At 40.2% G+C, this 23,127-nt stretch overlaps 1 protein-coding gene across 1 annotated transcript; it reads left to right on the forward strand.

The window, feature by feature from the left end:
• The first annotated feature begins 381 nt into the window (after positions 1–381).
• Positions 382–22,119, forward strand: MIOS (meiosis regulator for oocyte development). Its single transcript, XM_063303690.1, has 11 exons — positions 382–791; positions 1,827–3,195; positions 3,994–4,092; positions 4,815–5,072; positions 7,551–7,720; positions 8,401–8,466; positions 10,281–10,439; positions 10,799–10,951; positions 11,240–11,444; positions 13,924–14,053; positions 21,551–22,119. The coding sequence occupies exons 2-11, from the start codon at positions 1,902–1,904 to the stop codon at positions 21,645–21,647; spliced, it is 2,631 nt and encodes an 876-aa protein (XP_063159760.1). The 5' UTR covers positions 382–791; positions 1,827–1,901; the 3' UTR covers positions 21,648–22,119.
• Positions 22,120–23,127: the final 1,008 nt, after the last annotated feature.

Genomic DNA, 23,127 nt, shown 5'->3' on the forward strand with positions numbered 1-23,127 from the left:
TGTCCATTAAACTTAAAAAGATCTAGCCCTTTTTCCTAGATCAGCCAAATCCGTCCAGGCGGTGTCACCCAAGCTGGGCGTGCAAACAGAACGGCACACGGCTCGGGGACGGTTCAGTCGGCCGGTCCGGGCTTTCAGCGCTCTTCTTCCTCAGAAAGGGGATCTCAGGAGCCGAAAGACACGCTGCCTCGCTCGCCTGGTCATCTGGCAGTTAACCCGATCGAAGACGCCGCCAGCGATCTCCCAGAAAACCCGGAATCCGGATCGTCCAAAAGGGCTGACCAGTCGTGTTTGGGGATTAGCCCCACCCACCGCCTTCCCCAAGTCGCCCCTCCTTCTCGGAAGTATTTTCTCTTCGTGCCGGAAGTATAATCTTCTCCGAAGGCGGAAGTACGGACTGTTGTGGAGCTACTTTCACGTTGTTAAAGCATTTTTTTCTTTCCCCCACCCTTCCATTTCATCGGCGCGGTTCCGGCAGCCTCGTGGCGGGAGGTGTTGCGGGGCGAGTCCTGCCCTGGTACCAGTTTTGTCGCTCGTTTTCACTTCGCGGTGGCGGCAATACGAACCGCTGCTTTCACTGAGAACTCGGGCGTGGGGTGTTCAATAGTCTATCGCCCAACTCGAGTATCTGAAGCTGGGAGAAGAGCATTTGGGACGAAGCTGCTTCCATCGAGATCTGAAGTTAGGAAAAAACGCGGGCACGGGTGCGAAACTGACGGTCTCCGTCACGGTAATCCTAATTCAGACCTTTTAAAGTTATGCTGGTATTTCGTCCAGGCTAAGACCGCAACGTACGTAACATTCCTAAGGTCCTACTAAGTCTCATGCTTCGCTTCTCTTCTCTTTTGCGTGCTACTGCGATTGTTATGGTCACTGCGATGATTTTTATTGTTACTCGTAGTTCAAATGTTCCAACCTTACATTGAATGTGCCTTAATGGACAATGGGCTTGCCCCTCAGACTTGTCTCGTCTCTACATAGCTGATTTCAGAGTACTCATGGGAGCGCAGTGCTAGACTTGATGCATTTAATCAGAAAAGAAAAACATGGTGAAGATGGTGTAGAGCTGATCTAGATATTGCTGAACTGCAATTCCCGCACCTCTAGTTATCTTGGCCAGTAATGCAGGTGGTTAAGAACTGTCAAGGATAATTATCTCTGGTTTAGAAAGTGGCTGCCTCCTACTCTCTTGGGTTCTTACTGACTCTGTGTACATGAGAATTGAGCCTACCTTCCCCATGTATAATCCTGTCAGAGAGATCAACTAAGCAGGTAAAAGTTCCCATTGCCATTATGATTTGTATATGTATGTGAGCATTAAATGTTGTAAGTCATCAGAAGATCTATAGGTAGTTCATCTTGCACATGTAACTGTTTTTTTGCTTAAGACTGGAAAGAAGCTTTGACACAAATAATCACAAAACTTACTTATTCATTTCATTAAATTCATTATAGCTTCCCACTTCAACCAATTCTGGCTGGCTTATAAAATCTAATACAAGATAATACAATTAAAAACAGATGAAACAAAGCAGCCCAGACTAAAAACAGCTATTAAAACACAGTGTGGCAGCCCTCTCCTTCCCCACCCCAACAAATTATCCCCAGGCCTGGGATCAAAGTCAGGGTTTATGGGCTTTTTGGAACCCTAGGTGCTTTGTGAACTTCTGGGGTGATGCTGGATTAGTAAACTATTTGAAATCTTTTGATTGCATAACTGAAGGAACTGGGAAGGAAGAACTTGAACGCTACAGTGCAATGTTCATTTGGAATGATTCAAGGTGTTCCATAATATAACATTGGTTATTCCTTTTCTTTTAAAAAAGTGTCCATATGAATGAACTCAGCTCTAGTTTTCCAACAACATTTCAAGCTGCCTGATTCAATTTGGAGAAACAGATATGAGTGGCTCCAAACCTGATATTCTGTGGGCTCCGCACCATGTCGATAGATTTGTTTTATGTGACTCGGAACTCAGTCTTTATCACATTGAATCTGCCATAAGTTCAGAACTCAAAGCAGGATCACTGCGTTTATCTGAAGAAACTGCAGCTACTCTTTTGTCCATTAATTCTGACACTCCGTATTTGAAATGTGTGGCTTGGTATCCAAAATACGATCCTGAATGTCTACTGGCAGTTGGGCAGGCTAATGGTCGAGTTGTCCTGACTAGCCTTGGCCAAGACCACAATTCAAAATGCAAGGATTTGATAGGAAAAGAATTTGTTCCAAAACATGCTCGGCAGTGTAACACCCTGGCATGGAATCCACTGGACAGTAATTGGCTTGCTGCTGGCTTGGATAAACATCGAGCTGATTTTTCAGTATTGATCTGGGACATAAGTAGTAAATATACTCCGGAAACATCAGTTGCCACAGAGAAATTAAGGCTTTCGGGTGATACTGAATCAGGATTGGTTGTAACAAAACCACTTTATGAATTAGGTCAGAATGATGCTTGTCTTTCTCTTTGTTGGCTTCCACGAGATCAGAAACTTCTTCTAGCTGGAATGCACCGTAACCTGGCTATTTTTGACCTTAGAAACACAAGCCAAAAAATGTTTGTGAATACCAAGGCTGTTCAGGGTGTAACTGTTGATCCATACTTCCATGATCGTGTGGCTTCCTTCTATGAAGGTCAGGTTGCCATATGGGACCTTAGAAAATTTGAGAAACCTGTACTAACCCTGACAGAACAACCAAAACCTTTAATAAAAGTAGCATGGTGTCCTACAAGAACTGGCTTACTAGCTACGTTAACCAGGGATAGTAATATCATCAAGCTCTATGATATGCAGCACACTCCCACACCTATAGGGGATGAAACAGAACCTACAATCATCGAAAGAAGTGTTCAACCTTGCGAACACTATATTGCTTCCTTTGCATGGCATCCTTCAAATCAAAATCGAATGGTGGTTGTGACTTCTAACAGGACTATGTCAGATTTCACTGTGTTTGAAAGAATCTCTCTGGCATGGAGTCCAGTTACCTCTTTAATGTGGGCTTGTGGAAGACATTTGTATGAATGCACAGAAGAAGGAGAAACTAGTTCCTTTGAAAAAGACATAGCCACCAAAATGCGCCTCAGGGCTTTATCCAGGTATGGCCTAGACACAGAACAGGTCTGGAGAAACCATGTTCTTGCAGGAAATGAAGACCCACAACTGAAGTCACTTTGGTACACTCTGCACTATATCCTTTAAAATACTATTTGTTGCACAGGATGACTCATTCCCCCCATCCAGGGACCTCTCTGGAACATATGAATTTGGTGCAGGTTATATTTGGGGTGGTACCCTTTTTTCAACCTAGCATAGAGAGAGATTTGGCCTCTATCATTATGCGTCATTATATAAAACAGTTGTAATGACTTTCAAAAAACTTATACCTTTGTTATTTAATTTGGCTAAAGAAATCTAGATTTTTTCGATTATTTTAAGCTTGAAAAGAAAGATAGTGTCCTAACAAGCAGGAACCACGCCGAGACGAGGAATAGGTCTCTAGTGTTTTATTACTGCTACATTAGACAGAAAATCCTAACAAACTGAAGAAGTGTGAGAAAACCCACGCAGGTAAACCCCAAAAGTCAAGGTGTGTCTGTTCTGTGTCTCTTTGAATGACAGCTCAAATTCTCGCTACTACGCAAGCGTTTTCCCCCCTGGATAGGGGCCCCCTCCTGCTCACCATCACTGCTCATGACAAATAGTCTCTGACTTTCCTTATTGTCCAAACCTACTGGTAACACACACCTGTTACAACCACTTTGTGCTAATGCATAGCTATTAGCTATTCAGAAAGGATAACACTAAACTTGCACAAATTCTTTTGGTGAGGGTATGAGCAATTCCTTGGATCCAAGCTGAAGTTGGTTTCTTTAGGATGTCAGGTCAAACTCAGTAACAAAACAGGGAATATTAGTAAACAAATACAGTATTATTGTTTTTGCCTCACATGCCATCTTACCAAGTTATTTCCTATACTGGTAAATACTTATGAAACAATATACTGAGGATATGGATCAGAAATTCACAGGAAACAAAGGATCCTTGGTTTATGCAGGCATCAAATCTATAGTGAAAACTTCTATGGGTAAGTTCATTTTGCCTATTTTATTATTTAATAATGTTAAATTATTTAGAGGTGAGCATCTTTTAGGCCTTTCCTTCGTGGCCTAATCGGCATTATAGCTTGTTTTTTTTTTAATCATATGGCATAGCAGTTCTGTGTTCATGCTGCTTTTTCTTGGTGGGAAATCCTTGTGAGGTCCAGCAGCCAGATGTATAGACTACTTAGCTGTGACAAGTCACATTGCCTGGGGTGCACCACGAGGAGGCTAGTCTCCATTGCACCGAGTTGGGCTGAGAGAAAGTGACTGGCCAAAGACCACCCAGCTGGCTTTCATGCCTAAAGCGGGACTAGAACTCACAGACTCCTGGTTTCTAGCCCAGAACCTTAACCACTAGACCAAACTGGCTCTCTAGCATTATAGTTGTGTCTGTTGACAACTTCTTAAAGAAACTATATCTTTTCTTAGACTTGCATGGTGTGCCATGTGATTTAAGGAAAAGACACATTTGATTTAGGGAGGTGCCAACATGGTGCATCCACGTGCATTGTATCACCTTTTCTCTTTGAATTCAGTTCACTGCACAGTCCTAGTTAACAGCATGACTGAATGATAATTTATGAACACAGTAATGCTAAAAGGCTGCTGAAATACCTATGTTTTAATGATGAATTTAACATAGCGCATTCAGATGTTAAGAAGTTGTGTTTATTGTGTTTACAGTAAACCTGTATTTCCTCTTCAGGAACAACAGAGAACTTGAGGCACAGCCGAAGTGGATCTGACAGACATGCAGATATTATTCAGTATCTGAGTGAGGAAAGATCACTGGCTTTGCAGCTTTGTGGATGGGTAAAGAAGGGTGCAGATCTGGATGTGGAACCCTTTCTGTGCTCTTTAGAGCAAGAAGGAGACTGGGAGCGAGCTGCTGCTGTAGCATTATTCAATTTGGACATCCGACGAGCAATACAGATAATGAACAAGGGAGCTTCTTCTGGTAAAGGTATCTGTTAATGATGTAGTGTAACTTATGCAGCATTTGTTCATACTGAATATTGTTTATCCGTTAATCAGACTGCTTTAAAAATTGTTAGATCCTAAGGTGCAAATAATACCTTCTGTTGATTCAGGGGCTGCATTATAGAACACTGCACAAGAAAACTTGTACCTAGTCTAAAGTTATATTTCCATTTGTAGAACTGCATGAAATTCACCTACTACAGCACTCTATAGTCTTGCACAAGTCTTTGTGGAATTGTGCTTAATGAGTATTAATTTCTCCTGGTTGTTCTTTGGATCCAAGTTGGTAGAAACACTTGGACCACAAGTCTGTCATTTATCTAATACTATATGAAATTAAAACTAAGCCGCGTGTGGCGCAGAGTGGTAGGCAGCAGTATTCCAGCCAAAACTCTGCCCATGACCTGAGTTCGATCCCAGAGGAAGCTGGATTCTCAAGTAGCTGGCTCAGGTCCACTCAGCCTTCCATCCTTCCGAGGTTGGTAAAATGAGTACCCAGCTTGCTGGGGAAGGTGACGACTGGGGAAGGCAAAGGCAAACCACCCTGCTATAGTCTGCCAAGAAAACGTTGCGAAAGCAGCATCCCCCCAAAGGGTCAGACATGATTCGGTGCTTGCACAGAGGACCTTTCACATATGAAATTTAGAATTCAGTTACCTTGAATTGAAGATCAGAATGGACCGTTATATATGAACAAAGTGCAATGTATGAAATAACCTATGTAGATTTTGCCCCCTTGTTTCAGAGGGCTTGCTTTGCCAATACCTAATTAAAAAATTGAACCAGCATTTGCTTGGGCCTTACATCATTCATCTCAGTTGATTGGTGCATTTCAGAGTAATTTTAGAGAATCAGTGGGTCCAGGTGTTAAGAAATGGTAAAATATACTTATGATTTAAAAATGAAATTAATTAATCAAAAATACTATTTCAGGTTTATTGGGCCCTCAAAGAATGTTTAAAAAATAATGGATATTTGTTTTTTTTTCCTGTTGGCATTGTAAGAAATTTGAAGGTTCTTTAACTCACGAGCTGCCATGTCCAGCTATAACTTGTTTTGGTTTCAAATAATTACATGTATCAATACAATTTGGGGAAGAAATATTATAGTTAAGGATCTTAACGTTATTCTGAAATACATTCTTAAAATATGGAATTTATCACCTCATGAAGAGCTCTGGCTCTATTGAGCGTGGGACATGGCAAAGAGGATAATTTTATATAAATGGAGAGAAAGTTACCCATCTGATTTCAAGGAATGGGTCCAGGATATGAGTCTGTGATTTATTTTTGAAAAGTCTCTCTGTTCTAACAATGAGAAGATGAAGCAATATCTTTCAGTATGGTGTACATTTAATAAGCTTAAGCCAGTGTTTCTCAGCCTTGACAAGTTTAAGATGTGTGGACTTCAACTCCCATGGCTGGCTGGGGAATTCTGGGAGTTGAAGTCCACACATCTTAAAGTTGCTAAGGTTGAGAAACAGTAGCTTAAGGACTGAATTTTATATTGCTTTTACATGGATCTTTTCCTTTTTTCAGTTATTTTTTTCTTTTTGTCCTGTTTAAAAGGTAAAGGTAAAGGTTTCCCTTGACGTAAAGTCCAGTCGTGTCCGACTCTAGGGGGCGGTGCTCATCTCTGTTTCTAAGCCTTAGAGCCGGCGTTGTCCATAGGACACTTCCGGGTCATGTGGCCAGCATGACTCACGGAACGCCGTTACCTTCCCGCCGAAGCGGTACCAATTAATCTACTCATATTTGCATGTTTTCGAACTGCTTGGTGTGCAGGAGCTGGGACTAGCAACGGGAGCTCACCCCGCCGCGCGGTTTCGAACCGCCAACCTTCCGATCGACAGCTCAGCGGTTTAACCCACAGTGCCACCGCGTCCCTTTTGTCCTGTTTACTTAATTTTAATCCCAAAGATATATAGACTGTATATACTTGCGGATAAGCCGAGAATGTTAAGTGCCAAAATGCACCCAAAAATCAAGTTTGGTTTATCTGTGGGTGGGCTTACTCATGAGTATATACAGTAATACTTTTAAAAAGTACGTGTATTTCCCATATAAGATCACAGATAAGCCTATCTGCAGATAAGCCAAACTTGATTTTTTAACCAAACCGTCAAATTTTTAACCAAACTAGCATGAAAAATGTGGGTCAGTTTATCCATGGGTGGCAGATTTTTCCTGATGTTTTGGTTAAAAATTCGAGAGTCGGCTTATCTTTCAATGGACTTATCTGCAAATATTTATGGTAGGTTTTTTTCCTTCACCATATAAACATCATTTATATATATTTTTTCTGTTAGTTCTGTAGGGGTTTTTTTGTATTTCACTATTAAAAATAAAAAAAGTTAGATGCATTTCAGAAAAACGTTCTTTATATAATTTGAAATGTATTTTGACCTGTTGCCTACTATGTTGTTAGTTATTCTGCTGACTTTTATTTTTTTGTAATGCAGGTGATCTGAATCTTAATGTAGTGGCTATGGCACTGTCAGGCTATACAGATGAAAAGAATTCCTTGTGGAGGGAGATGTGCAGCACTCTTAGGTTGCAACTGAACAATCCTTACCTATGTGCCATGTTTGCTTTTTTGACAAGTGAATCGGGTTCTTATGATGGGGTTTTGGTAAGCTTTTTTTTAATTAAAAAAGTATCTTTATTGAAATAATATGCAGCAAATATTTCATCTTTATGGATCATTAAATGTCAAATTAGGAATTTGATCTGTCTATAAAAATGTTATAAATTTTGTTTTGGGGCAAAGGTAAAAGTTCCTTATGAGAGAATGTATTATGGCAATAGAGTTGGAAGTAGTTTTCCTTTTCATTGATTAATTGTCCTTGTTTGATTCCCATGGCAAAATGTTTTGAAAAATCCCTGAGATTTGTGAGAAGCTAGTCAGAAACATGATTGATTGATGCAAAATATATACTCATAATCAAGCAATTAGAAAATGAAGGGATTTAAACAAAATGTTTTTTTATGTGTTTTTAAGAATTTAACACATTTTTTACACTTCAAATTGCAAGATACATGCATTTTACAATAGAAATATAGAACCGTCCTACTTGTTATTTTCTTTTTCAAGAAAAAAATGACTCACATTTAGCTTATGATATAAATGATATATACATACATATATACATACAAGTTTGTTTGTTTGTTTATTTATATTTTGAATTTCGTCACTGCCCATCTCACTCAAAGAGCAACTCTGGGCAGTTTACAATAAAACTAAGATAGATACAGATTAAAATACAATAAAAGCAATATTCTTAAATAAAAATTAAATATTATGTTTTCCAGAATGAAAGTAACGTAGCTGTACGAGACAGAGTGGCATTTGCTTGTAAATTCCTAACTGATGCACAGGTGAGATGATCAGATGTGCTCGTATTTTTCTGCTTTACTCCATGCTCTTTCCAGAAAACACAGTCTGTTGAAAAGAACCCATAACAACATACTTTTCCACATTTGTTTTTTTCTTTCTGGGGAAGAATTAACATATCAAGGGATTGGATAATACCAAAATGGAAAATATTTTCTGCTACTCTGGGGATCTGTGTTTCTGTAGATCTTAGGGATTTATGAACAGGCCAAGGCTCATCTTAGTCCAGCATTTTATTTCTCACAGTGGCCAGACAGGTGTTTCTGGCTGCTTGCAAGGAAGAGACAGAAACGTAGACTTCTCACCAGTGTTCCTGGGAAGCTGCATACTGCCCTCAACCCAGAAACCTTTTATTTTAAATCTCCTTCCGAACAGTGTTACTGTATAAGCCCTGTTCTTGTATTCTGAGAGGAGGCGGCAGACTTTTTCCTATCCCCTTCCTCTGGGCCATACATGATTTTATCTACCTCAGTCGTGCCTCCCCACCTCCAATGCCCGCACAGATCAGCTTTTCCAAAGCTAAAGAGTTTGAAACATTCTAGCCTTTGGAAAACATTTGAGCCCTTGATTGGTTTGATTGCCCTCTTTTGCATTTTTTCCAGCTCTGTCCTTTTTCAAATGTGGCAAACAAAATGGAACATACTACTCCAGATACAGATGTACCAGAGATTTGCAGAAGGGCATTATGATGTTTGTGGTTTTCTTTTCAGTCCCTTTTCTAATGATCCCTAGCATGGAATTTTTCTTTTTCATTGCTACTGCATGCTGATTTGATATGTTCATTGAGCTATGCAATATGACAGCAAAATCTTTTTCCTGGTTAGTTTCCGCATCAATGTATATATGAACTTAGGTGGTTTTTTTCCTCGCATGCATCATTTTACACTTGAATTGAATTGCATTTACCATTGACAATTCACCCAATTTAAAGACATCCTTTTGAAGTGCTTCACAATCATGTTTAGATTTTTACCACTCTGAATAGTTTAGAACTGTTAGTGTAAAGAGTGTTATCTCCGTTCATGGTGCCTACTGACACTATGAGACAGGATTTTCCTTGTGGAATCCCTGCTGATTGTCCTTCAGCAAGGCTCTTTCCTCTATGCACCTTAATTTTTCTGTGACTACCAACTTGTCTGGAATGGATGTTAAGCTGATGGTCTTGTAATTTCCGAGATCTTCCCAGGTCTCTTTTGAAAAATCAATGCCATGTTGATTAACTTTCAGTCCTTCCGCATGGGTCTAATTTAAGCAACAAGATATTTTGCTAGGTCAGCAATTTCATATTTGAATTTCATATTTCATGGCTATAGTGACTCCCCCTGTGGTATTTTGAGCACAGGTAACCCTGTGATATTTTGAATTGGCTTCCTATTGACATAATCCTAGTGTTGTTGGGTTTTCTTTAAATAATATTGAACAACAGCCTGGCTTTTGCATTTATTTTCTTTAATCTTCAAGAAAATATTCCTTAAGTCTTCCTTTCTTTCAGCTATCAACAGTAGAATCATCAGCATATCCAAGGCAGTGCTTGGTCTCTCCCAGCAATTTCTCACATATATTCTGCATATAAGTTAAATAAATGAGGTGACAATATTTCAGAAACATTTTGAACTGAAGGACATATTGAAAGTATGGATAACCTTTATTACTAGACATTGGTAAATTCACATTAACAAAATCTTAATGCAGAAGTATACCATACCATACAGAGGCTTACCACATTTGCATTTCTGTGGGCGGGAAATAGCCAATAAAGGCCTTGAGAAAAGCATAATACTGGTTTTTTTTTAAACAGCTAAACAGATTCATTGAAAAACTAACAAATGAAATGAAAGAGGCTGGAAATCTTGAAGGAATCCTATTGACAGGACTCACAAACGATGGAGTAGATCTGATGGAAAGTTATGTTGATAGAACAGGTGATGTTCAGACAGCAAGCTATTGTATGCTGCAGGTTTGTATCTTTCTTGGAAATAATCTCAGGCTTCAACATCTGTGAAAACACTATGCTTGTTTTTTGCATTTATGTTCTTCCTTGCCTTTGTGAGGTAAATCACTTCTCATTCTGTTATTTCATTTTATGTACTGTGAGGTGCCTTCAGTTAAGATACTTTGTGGGTTTTCATCCCCCCTCTATTTCTCAATCACTCGGTTTTCACGCTTGGGGAAATCACAGAAAATAGAAGAATTCTTATTCTTATAGACTAGCCAGTTTCTGACCTTTGCAAAAAAAAAGGAAGAAAAGACACAATTTTTACTTCATCAGAATACTTCACTTTGTTCTTGAATATAATATTTTTACTTTACTTTTAGGGTTCTCCCTCTGAAGTGCTCAAAGATGAGCGAGTTCAATATTGGATTGAAACTTACCGGAATCTGTTGGATGCATGGAGATTTTGGCATAAACGAGCAGAATTTGACATCCACCGGAGTAAGCTGGATCCCAGCTCAAAACCTTTAGCGCAGGTAAGTGTGTTTGTAATTTTCCTGCATATGTAGTAAATTAATCTAGCTAATGTCTTTAAGGGGCCTTAATTAAAGCATGTCACTATCTTGTTACGTTTTACAACCCTACTCACACAGATAGTGCTAATCTTTCATTTTATGGAGGAGTTACAGTGAAACAGATAACTTCTGTCAACATCATTTTGGAGCTTCAGGTTATATTAATTTTATAATGAAAATCAACATTTTGCTGTTGCATTTTTTAAGGATATAAGGGAGATGTATGCTTTATTTTTTTTTTTCTGTTAGGTATTTGTAAGTTGCAACTTTTGTGGAAAATCAATCTCTTATAGCTGCTCAACTATACCACATCAAGGCCGAGGTTTCAGTCAGTATGGCGTAAGTGGATCACCAACCAAATCAAAAGTCACAAGTTGTCCTGGTTGCCGCAAACCTCTTCCTCGCTGTGCACTTTGTCTGATAAACATGGGCACTCCAGTTTCCTGCTGCCCAGGTGTGTCTCCTAGTTTGAAATTGTTCATTTAATTCAAAGGTTTGTAGTTTTGATGAATAATCGCTTGAATTCTTCAACTGTTTTTCCTTGTATATCATTTATGATATTCAGGAGGCTCCTATTATAATATCTTGCAGCTGCCTGTTGAAAACTCACCTCTTCATTCAGGCTTACCCAGTATGACTGTTGGAAGAATGGTCCCCTCCTTTTTATTCAATATGTTTTTATTGTTTTAAAATATACTGTCTTTATATTTATTGCTGTTTTCATTGTAAACTACTTCAAAATGCTTCAGCATAGGAAAGGGTATGTGCTGGTGTATAAATACATTAGATTAATATTTGAATAGTGTTGTCGTAGAGTCTGCTACTGATTTTGAACTGAATTTAATTAACTTTTATGCCATTTTCTTTGCTGTGATGTAACTTAAAACTGTTTTATAGTAAAACACCATTAAAAAGCCTTTTTTTGTGGTAAATACCAGGAGTCTGGCTCAGAAAATGTAGTTAGCATTCATTAATTGTCAAGCTTATATTAAAATTTACAGGTAGTCCTCTAGTTATGACCACCTGTTTGGTGAATGTTCAGTTATGACAGCAATGAACAAGTGGGACTTCCTACTGGTCCTTGAAGTTCCGGCTGTCCCAGCACCCCCATGATCACATGATCATGATCTGGGCACTTGGCAATTTGCTCACACTTAAGATGGGTGCAGCATCCCATGGTCACCTAGGATCAAAAAAGCTGTTTTGCTTTATCCCAGAAACAGCTTGTTGTTTGGCATGGGAGAATTGTCAATCCAAAACTGTCTTGGTCATGCAGGATTAGTTCAGGAATTCTTTGAATTCTGTTCCTTGCCTTGTAATTTCACAAAACATACATCTATTTCACAAATATATATGAGGGGGACAACCATTTACTTTAGCTACATAATAAAGGCATGCTCTCAGACAAATGGTGCAATGGCTCCACATGATAAATTTTACTTTTGAACCCTTTTCCAGAAAGAAGTGCTTCCTGTAATGTTCGTTTGGGATGAGGTATCATCAATATGCAGATAATAGCCAGTTATACCTCTGTACCCAAGGCCCACTGGGAGATGCAGTAGAAGTCATGACTAGGTGTCTGGATGGGGAAAAACAGGCTCAGATTCAACCTAAGCAAGAGGAAGTGGCTTTTGATTTGGAGCCCATTTGATTCCAGGATTGCACCATTTTTTACTCTTGGTAGGATTGTGCTGCCCCAAAAAGAGCAGGTTCACAATCTGGGGATCATTCTGAACTTATGACACCTGCTCAAAAATTAGGCTGAGACCATGGCACAGCGTCACTGGTGCAACAGTTCTGGCCTTAACCTGGAACAGGATGCACTGAAGATGATTATCCATGACTTCATCTCTATATTAGATTACTATAACTTGCTCTGCATGGGGGTGCCTTTGAAGGCGACCTGGAAAATTCAGCTGGTCCAAAGCACAGCTGCACTCATGCTCAGTGGTCAGTCACAATACACTGTGTTACACCTCAGCTGCAGAAGCTGCACTGGTTAGCAGTAATTACTGATTGCTACCTATAAAGCCTTATATGGTTCAGGGCCTGGGTATCTTAGGGACCATCTTTCCCCAACAGTTTCTTCCCTTTCTACCCAAATAAACAGGGAGTGCCAGCTAAGAGTCTCCAGTTACTAGGAGATATGGTGGGAAGAAGGATTCTCTGAGGCAGCTCCCCTCTATTTCCCCTGAAATAGTTTGCGCCCTGACATAAGAACAACCCCCATCCTTATTACCTTCTTAAAGCAAGCGAAAACAAGGCCTTCAGGGATTAGTTATATTAGCTACACCCTATTCAATAAATGTAACTTACAATTTTTAACATTGAAATGAAACTTAACTGGATTACTATTTTAATTAATATTACATTGACTTGTATTGCATTTTATATGTAAATTCTTTAAGCCATTTAGGATCCTTCTAGTTTCAGATAATAAATAATAAATAAATAAAGGTAAGAGCCTGTTTTTCCCTAATTTCCTTTACACATTGAGGCCAAGCGTGAGCTTATATTAAAATAGGTAATTTGAATTTGGGATACGATGAAAGGGGAGGAAGAAAGTTAGAGAAAAATAAACATAGAACAGGTACAAGAAACAGAACAGTAGTATCAGAAAAATGTTTACTGATTGATGTTTCACTTTTCATTACAATGAGTATTAATAAAAATGTAATAATTATCAGTTCTAAAGGTTATTGGTCTGATACTTAAAACATGACTAAATTTTCCAACTACTTGTACCCATAATAGCTTTTTTCTTTTAAAGTCTTCATAAAAAATAACTGTCTTATGTGCTGAATATTAAGTTATTTTCTGTTTAGGCATTATTTAATAATGTTTTAATAACATTTTTTCCTGCAGGTACAATATTTACTAAACAATTCTGATTGCTACAAAAGCAAATTAACTTTTTTTTTTCCCCCATAAAGGAGGATCCAAGTCAGATGAAAAAGTGGATCTCAGCAAAGACAAAAAATTAGCTCAGTTCAACAACTGGTTTACTTGGTGCCACAACTGCAGGCATGGTGGTCATGCTGGACACATGCTCAGTTGGTTCAGGTAAGAAAATAAAAAAACACTTTGCAAAGCCAAGAATCCTTGCTGGCCTTATCTCCTATCTAAAACTTTAGTCAATATGTTTACAGATCAACATGTATCAGCAAAATACTAACTCTACAAAATGTGTAGGCCCAAGAACTGTACCAACAAATAATCAGATTATAACAAGTGGAGCAATGAATAAATATAAGGAAAATTTGTGTATCTTTGAAGAAAATTTTAAGATTTTAAAAATCTCACCTGTTTTTCATTGCAAAATCTGACAACCATAGTTCTAAAAACCATGTGCAGCTCAATAGAGAGGGTCATAGAATAATAGATTATACATTCATAAGTACTGACATATAATTCTTTTGAAGAACTAACAAAATTAATCCATTCAGTATTTTTATTTGAATTTTTAAAATTGTACTCAAGGGCCAGAAGTAAAAAAACACTTCTCTTTTAATACATTTCTAATATTTGTATGCTGCATTTGGATATATCTGCATGCTGTGTGCTATTAGGGATTCTGAGAAAAAAATACATTTAGAACAAGTTGTATACAGACCATTTCTTGTTTGTTTTTTAAGCTTGTAGAATGTGTTTCTCCATCCTGATCAGCAAAAGTCCATTAAGGGTTACCAGAGATAACATATCTATTTTAACCTTGATCAAATAAGCCAATTTGATATTCCTTCCTTTTACTTATAACAATCTTGTTCTTTAATCCCTTCAAATAATGTCCTAGAACTTGATTTCATTTTTTTCTTTGTCCCTTGTCACAAAATTCTTCAAAGCTTTAACAAGTCTCTTTTGTAAATCCAATATTGGAAAGTTATCCAGGTCACTCTTGGTTTATTTGTATATCCCTTTTAATTATTAAGACATCAGCCAGTTTCATTTATATATCCAGTGTAGCATCTTTTTCCATATCATTCTTGTAGCCTGTTGTCATGAGTACTGATGGTGAGCAGGAGGGGGCCCCTATCCAGGAGGGAAAACGCATGCGTAGTTTAGAGACTTTGAGCTGTCATTCAAAGAAACCCAGAACAGAGCCACCTTGACTTTTGGGGTTTATCTGTCTGGGTTTTTCCCATGCTTCTTCAATTTGGTAGGATTTTCTGTCTACAATAGCAGTAATAAAACACTAGAGACTTCCTCCTCATCTCGGCATGGTCTTTGCTTAGTCAGGACATCAATCCTACCAAACTCTTACTCCCATCGAAAGAGGGAGGAAAGACAAGATTTTTTTTTTTTTTGGCAAAATGTCTTCGGAAAACCAGGAGCTACGACAAGCCATACAACAACTGGCAGCAGCCTTGCAGCAACACCAGCAGCAAGTCGATCTCCTGGTCAACACATTACAAGCAGCTGTGCTTGAACAGTTACAACAACCAGCTCTGATCATCCCACAGCTGGTGCCAGCAGCAGCAGCAGCTCCACCAGTAGTCCTGAGATCCCAGGGCAGCTTACCGGAGAAGTTTGGGGGAGAAGCCGGACAGTTGAGAACCTTTCTTACCCAGTACACGATGTTTTTCGACAGCAGACTGGCAGAGTTCCCAACAGAGTCACCTTTATTTTAAGTCTGCTAAAGGGTCCAGCAGCCAAATGGGCTATTCCCATGGTAGAGAACAATGACCCAATTCTCAATGACTACCAGAATTTTCTGGCAAGGTTCTGAGCACACTTTGATGACCTGATCAGAGAGGTCACTGCCAGCCAGGAAATTCAGAAGCTCAAGCAAGGCAACAAGAGAGTGGGAATTTACATTGCTGATTTCAAGCTGTTAGCAGGGGATCTGGACTGGAATGAGAGTGCTTTGAAAGACCAATTCAAATAGGGGCTGGATGAGGAGATAAAAAACGAATTGGTGCGCCAGGGAACACCAGCTACTTTAGAAGATTTATATCAGCTGTCTGTGGTCATAGACACCAGGCTAGAAAAGCTCAGGCAGCTCCAGCCTGGGAGAGGCAGGAGCTTCAGAACGCTTCCAGGATTTCCAGCTCTCTCTGCAGCATCTCTCTACTCAGAAGCCAATGCAGATTGGGGCAAGCAGGAGGCCTTACTTCCGAGGCTGAGAGACAGAGAAGAAGAGAGAGAGCCCTCTGTTTCTACTGCGGAGCCCCGGGGCATATGGTGAGTTTGCCCAGCAAGAAACCAAGCAAATTCCGCAAGAACCCCAGGGCAAGCAGCAGAACCAAGAGCCACCTCCACCTCGACTTCCAACCAGGGAAACTCCACCGTCTCCCTCCACAGAACTCAGCAGGGAGACCATCAATCAATTAAGAAGGGCTCATTCCGAAGATTCCAGGCAATCCTTTTTCTACTTACCAGTCATAATGCGTGTAAACCCAGAGCACCAAGTCAAGTTAGAGGCTCTCGTTGATTCCAGAGCTTCCACCAATTTGATTGATGTACAGACAGTACAAGAGCTGAATATCCCGACCATGGAATTGCCACGTCCCTTAGAAGTCGAGACGATTGATGGCCAGCCCCTCAAGGCCAGTCTGATTTGAAGATCCACAGAACCAATACAGCTAACAATGGGAGACTACACTGAGTGGATTCAACTTTATGTTACTGCATCACTTAATGTACCTATAATCCTGGGCACGCCTTGGCTGAAGCCCCACAACTCATTGTTGGACTGGGTTACAGGAGCAATCTCCTTCCCAGCTAAGAATGCCAGCATCATAGGATTCAAGCCGCCCTTCTCTCTCCAGCAACCAACAGAGTCATCGAAGCAGGGGGGCTGCAGTTGCCAGCCAAGTATGCAGATTTCGCAGACGTTTTCAGCAAATAAGAGGCCACAGCACTACCACCACCCCCATAGGGACTGTGATTGCAGTATTGAGTTGATACCACAAGCTAAGATTCCAGCAAAGAAACAATATCCCATGTCGCTCAAGGAACTAGCCACCTTGAAAGATTACTTGGATACTAATCTCCAAAAGGGTTTCATCTGACCTACTTCCCCAGCATCTGTTCCTACATTCTTCATAACTGACCCGTTGGCACCGGCAGCTCAGGAGGCACCCTTGAGAGTTGTTCATGATTTCAGCTCCCTCGGTAAAATCACAAAGAAAATTATCCACTTCCTTTAATATCTGACCTGCTGGATCATTTACAGAAAGCATGCATTTTTACTAGGTTGGACCTCAGGAACGCTTACAATCTGATCTGGATGAAAGAAGGGCATCAATATCTGACTGCCTTTGATACCAGGTATGGGAAATTTGAATACTTTGTTCTTCCTTTTGGCTTAGCTAATGCTGGAGCCATATTTTCCAGATTTATGAATCAAATGTTCTCTGATTTACTAGGTAAGTATCTGGTCATTTATCTAGATGATTTATTAATATACTCTGAGGACGCTACAACTCATGTAACCCATGTACGTAATGTCTTACGAAGACAGAGAGAACAAGCTGTTCGCCAAGCTAGAGAAGTGTGCCTTCGATTTAACTGAATTACATTTCCCGGGCTATAGAATATCAACAGAAGGCATATCCATTCAAAGGTCCAGGCAATTCTCTCTTGGCAACCCTCCCCCCTGCAATGTGAAAGACGTACAAATATTTCTAGGGTTCGCCAATTTTTATAGAAAATTTATACATAAATTTGCTGACAGGGCCAAGCCCCTCACACAGCTTTAGAAGAAAGGATCCAAATTCCTTTGGGGGGAGAGGGAGCAAGCAGCCTTCCAAGAATTTAAACAACTCTGCATCCCAGCTACTTTTAAAGCATCCTGATACCACAAAGCAATTCATAATACATTCAGATGCTTCAGATTTTGCTATTGCTGCTGTCTTATTGCAATATATTGACAAAGTAGGGAAGAGGTTGCTTCCTTGTGCCTTTTCCTCTCACACGCTCTTGCCAGCAGAGAGAAACTATGACGTTTTTAACAAGGAGTTGCTGGCAATTAAAGCAGCATTTCAAGAGTGGAGGCATTGGCTAGAAGGTGCAACCTTTCCTGTGAAAGTTTGCACTGATCACAAGAATTTACAGCTTCTACAAAACACCAGATCGCTCACCCCACACCAAATCATATGGAGCCAGTTTTTCTCCCCTTTCAATTTTATTATCTCTTATGTTCCTGGAGCTCAGAACCGTTTGGCAGATGCCTTGTCTCAATCCATTCAGGCAACCCCACTGCACACCAGGAGGTCCAGGCTACTATATTACAATTTCACAACTTTGATCAGTCTACTGGGGGGAACCAGATGGAGATTTTAGCAGCAGGCAGACAAGCAGAGGACCTCTTTGCAAGGGTCAAAGCTCAGAAGCAACAGGACCCGTATGCCAGGGCCAGGATGGATGACCTCTAGAGGGACCTGCAAGACACTGCTTCCCCATTCACTGTGGAAGCAGGAATCCTCTGGCATAGTGGACGATTATACATTCCCCCCTCATTGAGGGAAGAACTACTGAAACTCTGCCATGACCATGAAACGGCTGGGCACGGAGGTGTTTTCAAAACTCTCTATAGAGCCCTGAGAGACTACTGGTGGCCTAAGATGACTGCAGACATAAAGAGTTACGTTGCTTCTTGTCATACCTGTAGATGAGCCAAGTCTCTTCCAGGGAAGCCTGCAGGACTCTTGCAACCCTCCCCACCCCCAGTGGGCCTTGGGATACAGTTTCCATGGACTTCATCACTGATCTACCCTGGTCCAGGGACTGACTTCCATACTAGTGGTGGTGGACTTCTTCACTAAAATGGCGCATTTTATTCCTTGTAAGGGCCTCCATCTGCACAAGCCACAGCGCAGTTGTTTATAGACCATGTTTTTAGATATAGAGGCATGATAAATCACTTGGTGAATGACAGAGGCCCTCAGTTCACTTCCAGGTTCTGGAGGGCCCTTTTTCAGTCATGAGGGGTCCAGGTCCACCTATCCTCATTGCATTATCCTTCTAGTAACGGAGAAGCAGAGAAAATTAACCAATGGCTGCAACAATATCTCAGATGTTACACCACTTATCAGCAAGACAATTGGTCAGCCCTGTTCCCCTTGGCAGAATTTACTTATAACAACTCTGTGCATTCCTCTACCAAGATGTCTCCTTTCCAAGCACTCTACGGGGTTAACCCTCGGGTGTTGCCCACCTCCTCCCAGCAGGGAACTGTTCCAGCAGCGGCTGATTTTCTTAAAGAGCAACAGGCCGCACATGAGTTGTTAAAGGAGCAGCTGAACAGGGCAAAAAGTGCTTACAAGAGAGCTGCAGATGCTCACAGACAAGAAGGGCCAGCAATTGCTGTAGGAGACAGAATTTGGCTCTCTACCAGGTTTTTAACTTCTAGCAGGCCTTCCAAGAAGTTGGACTCCAAGTTTGTGGGCCCTTTCACTGTGGTGCAGCAGATAAATCCAGTGGCTTATTGTTTACAGCTACCACCATCCATGAAAATCCATCCTGTGTTTCACAGATCCTTGCTAGCCAAAGACCCTGTCCCAAGTGCCTTGCGATCGCAGCTGCCCCCTCACACCTCCAGTAATTGTGGATGGGGAGGAGGAATATGAAGTCAAGGTAATTCTGGACTCTAGGAGGAGGGGAAGGGGCATCCAATATTTAATGCACTGGAAAGGGTACCCTGAGGAAGAGCGCACATGGGAAAATGCCAGAGATGTGCACACACCAGCACTGGTTCAACGATTCCATCAGCTTTTCCCTCACAAACCCAAGCCTCGCACCCTCCCAGAGATTCCTCACTTGGCCGAGCAAGCAGAGGAATCCCAAACAGAGGAGTTCGTAAGTTGGCAACCTCCACCCACTAGAGGCTCGGAGGCCAGAGCGAGAGGAGGAGGGGGAGCCACAGCCCTCCACCTCAGGCTTGCATTTCCCAAGGGGGAGGAATCTTCTAATCATCTAGCTATTTTCCAGAAGCAGCCACCTGGGCCGGAAGCGTTATCAGAACTGGAGAGCAGCAGTGATTTGTCCTTGGAGTTTTCCTTTGAAGAATTCCCATCGTTGCCCAGTTCCCATGGGAGCTTGGAGGAGGAGATGGATTCTCATGAGACTTTGGAGGGAGGAGGGAACTCTGGAAGGGAGGGGGCTGAAATGGAATGTGATTCTGGAGGGGAGGGTGATGTCATGACTACTGATGGTGAGCAGGAGGGGGCCCCTATCCAGGGGGGAAAACGTATGCGTAGTTTAGAGACTTTGAGCTGTCATTCAAAGAAACCCAGAACAGAGCCACCTTGACTTTTGGGGTTTATCTGTCTGGGTTTTCCCACACTCCTTCAGTTTGGTAGGATTTTCTGTCTACAATAGCAGTTAAATAAAACACTAGAGACTTCCTCCTCGTCTTGGCGTGGTCTTTGTTTAGTCAGGACACCTGTCATTTTTAAATCCACCTTCAGATCAGTCTCAGCCTTGTCCAGTAAAACTTGTTCCTTTTGCATAACATCTTTTAAACACAGTCTATCTTTAGAGGGAGCCACTCTTAAAATTAACTTCTGGCTCCATTGCTCACAAATATTCTTCAATCCATCCAATGTTAAAATATTTTGCTCCATTCTATATCAGTAAGTCAAATTTAAATGTTCTTCTCCTTTAATTATAATCTTTAGTTCCTTCTGGTTTCCTCTAAGTGTCCAGCCTTCAAAGTCCCATCCTATCATGTTTTTTTAAGAAATCAAAACAATAACATTTTCCCATGGGAAAGATTCTTATAATTAATTCCAAACACTTAGTTCCAATCCATCTGGACCCTTAGTCCATTTGTACCTTTCCAAAATCAACATTCTAATCACTCTTTTGCTATTTATCCCCCCCCCTTTTTTTTTTACGTCCTTAAACTCGTATTTAAAACTTCTTTTGCTAAGGATTGAAGAAAACTCACCTGGTGCTGTAAAACTTGTCAATCCAAAGATTCCTAATAGCTGAAAAGCAGTTAACAAGCAATTTCTGAAAGTCATTGGAAAAAGAAGTATGTGAACCCAGTGTCCATAAAGGCACTGGCCGCAGTTTGAGCGAAGATGGCTTTCCTTTGTCTCCCAGAGCTCTGAACCCACTGGAGACCGCTGCCTTGCGATCTCCTCACGAGGAGTAACTGTCTGGAGCACTTGTGGGTGATCTCAAGTCCTCTCCTTGTCTGGAGAGGAATTACGAAGAGCTTGTCTACTCGCTGGCTCTTCATTCCGCCATAGTCGTCAGCTCCACTTTTAGCGGAGCCATCTTCAGTTCGCCATTTTTTCTCTAGAAGTCTAGAACGTGTTTCTCTAGAAAGGTATGCCAACCTATGGCCCTAGTAAAACATCCAGCATCTTTTTTTATAGGATTAATTTTCCAATACTGGCAGCTTAATTTTACACTCATCTGTATTTCATAAATCAAGTACATCTTTTGTAAGCCCCTTCTACTATGTAGCAAAATACCGTATTTGTATTTCTTATAAAATATATATGCATAGGTATGTATTTACACTATGTGAACAAAACAGTTGTTCTTTCAGTTGAACAAAATACTTGTTCTTACAGCCTGATAATTCTGCTTTCCTTTCTTATTCAGGGATCATAATGAATGCCCTGTTTCTGCATGTTCCTGTAAGTGTATGCAGCTGGATACAACAGGAAATCTCATCCCAGCAGAGATGGTCCAGCCATAAAATAGAGCTTCTCTAAGAACCTTCACAACAGAAGCTGTCTAATAGGTGTCCTTCACAGTCCAAACACATACCTCAGAACAAGTCACTCATGACTTGCTTATAATAGAAAAATAAATCATTCTATCACATCAGCAATTTGTGCAGATGGTTTTTGATGTGCTTTGCATAGCCATGTACTGCTGGACTGAGTTTTTCAAATGTGTCATGTGGTCTCTGTTCAGTGACTTGTGAAGCAATTCTTTTCAGAAGCTTCATTGAAATGCGAAAGAAGACTTATGCTATCTGGACCTTGAGACTTCCATCTGAGATGAAGCACCGTTGAATACTATCTTTTATGGACTTTTATAAATTTCCAGAAAACTGTTCACCGAAAGGCAAATAAATGTGTTGTAGATTTATTTTACACAATTTCTATTAGTGTTTTTTTTCCTTAGATCTGAGAAATAAAATTCCTATATTTTGTTGGCTCGCAGTGCAGTACAGTTTAGTGACAATCCTATGACAATCTTTTGATTAGCTTAGGTTTTACTTAGTAAAGCTGAGTTTCAGATTAGGGCGAATTATATCCATCTGAATATTGCTTTGAGTTAGGACACTCATTTCTATCACAGAATTAAATGTAATGAAGAACAATCTGAGATAATAGCTTAAAATCACTGATAACAGTAGGTGCCACTTGCCATTATTCTAATGGTTGTTTGCACCAAATCCTTCACTGCAACTAATTTCCCCACTAATTAAAATAGATCTGTTTTAACATACAATAGCAGCTTTGTAAACATGTTACCAAGAACAAAGCAATAAACTGGTATAGCAAATTTATTCACCTTTATGGTCTTGCTGATAGAATGGATTTTCTTTTATCCCTTGTACATTCAGCAAAGGTGCTCTGGGATAGGGAAGGGGAAGGAAAAGTTGTCTTGCATGAGTGAAAATCCATCTGGACAGCATTTGGTATAGCCCTGTGTACTAAATATTTTTGCTATCAATAACTAACAAAAGCATGCAATTCAGTATTTCAGTAGATAATTAGAAACTTGAACTTCCTTCCCCTATTTTCAATGCAATTTAGTAACTGCTTTATATAATACTTGCCTAATTGTCAATTTTATATTTTGGATTGTGCAGGTTAGGATCCAAGGAATCATGAAATATTTTGTGCCCATAGTTCTCCTGTCGCTTTTTTCACTGTTCCTTGAAAAAGTCTTTTTGTATGAAGAAAATTCTTCAGAAAACTAGATAATGGGCAGAGATAGAGGGGATAGAGAAAATTTATTTCTCTCACATGTGGAAATGGCTTCCAACTGAACCCAGGATAATTTGGAACCAAGCAAAATCTATACGCATACATGATTTAAAAGGGAAAAACAATCCTTAATGGACAGAATTTTATTTTTATGTACCGAGTTTTGTTGACTTATGTAGTCTTTCTAAGACTACTTCCAATCAAAATTGTGTTTGTACTGTTAATTTTGTTATA

The sequence above is a fragment of the Candoia aspera genome, chromosome 4 (assembly GCF_035149785.1).
Source record: "Candoia aspera isolate rCanAsp1 chromosome 4, rCanAsp1.hap2, whole genome shotgun sequence".
NCBI lineage: Eukaryota > Metazoa > Chordata > Lepidosauria > Squamata > Boidae > Candoia > Candoia aspera.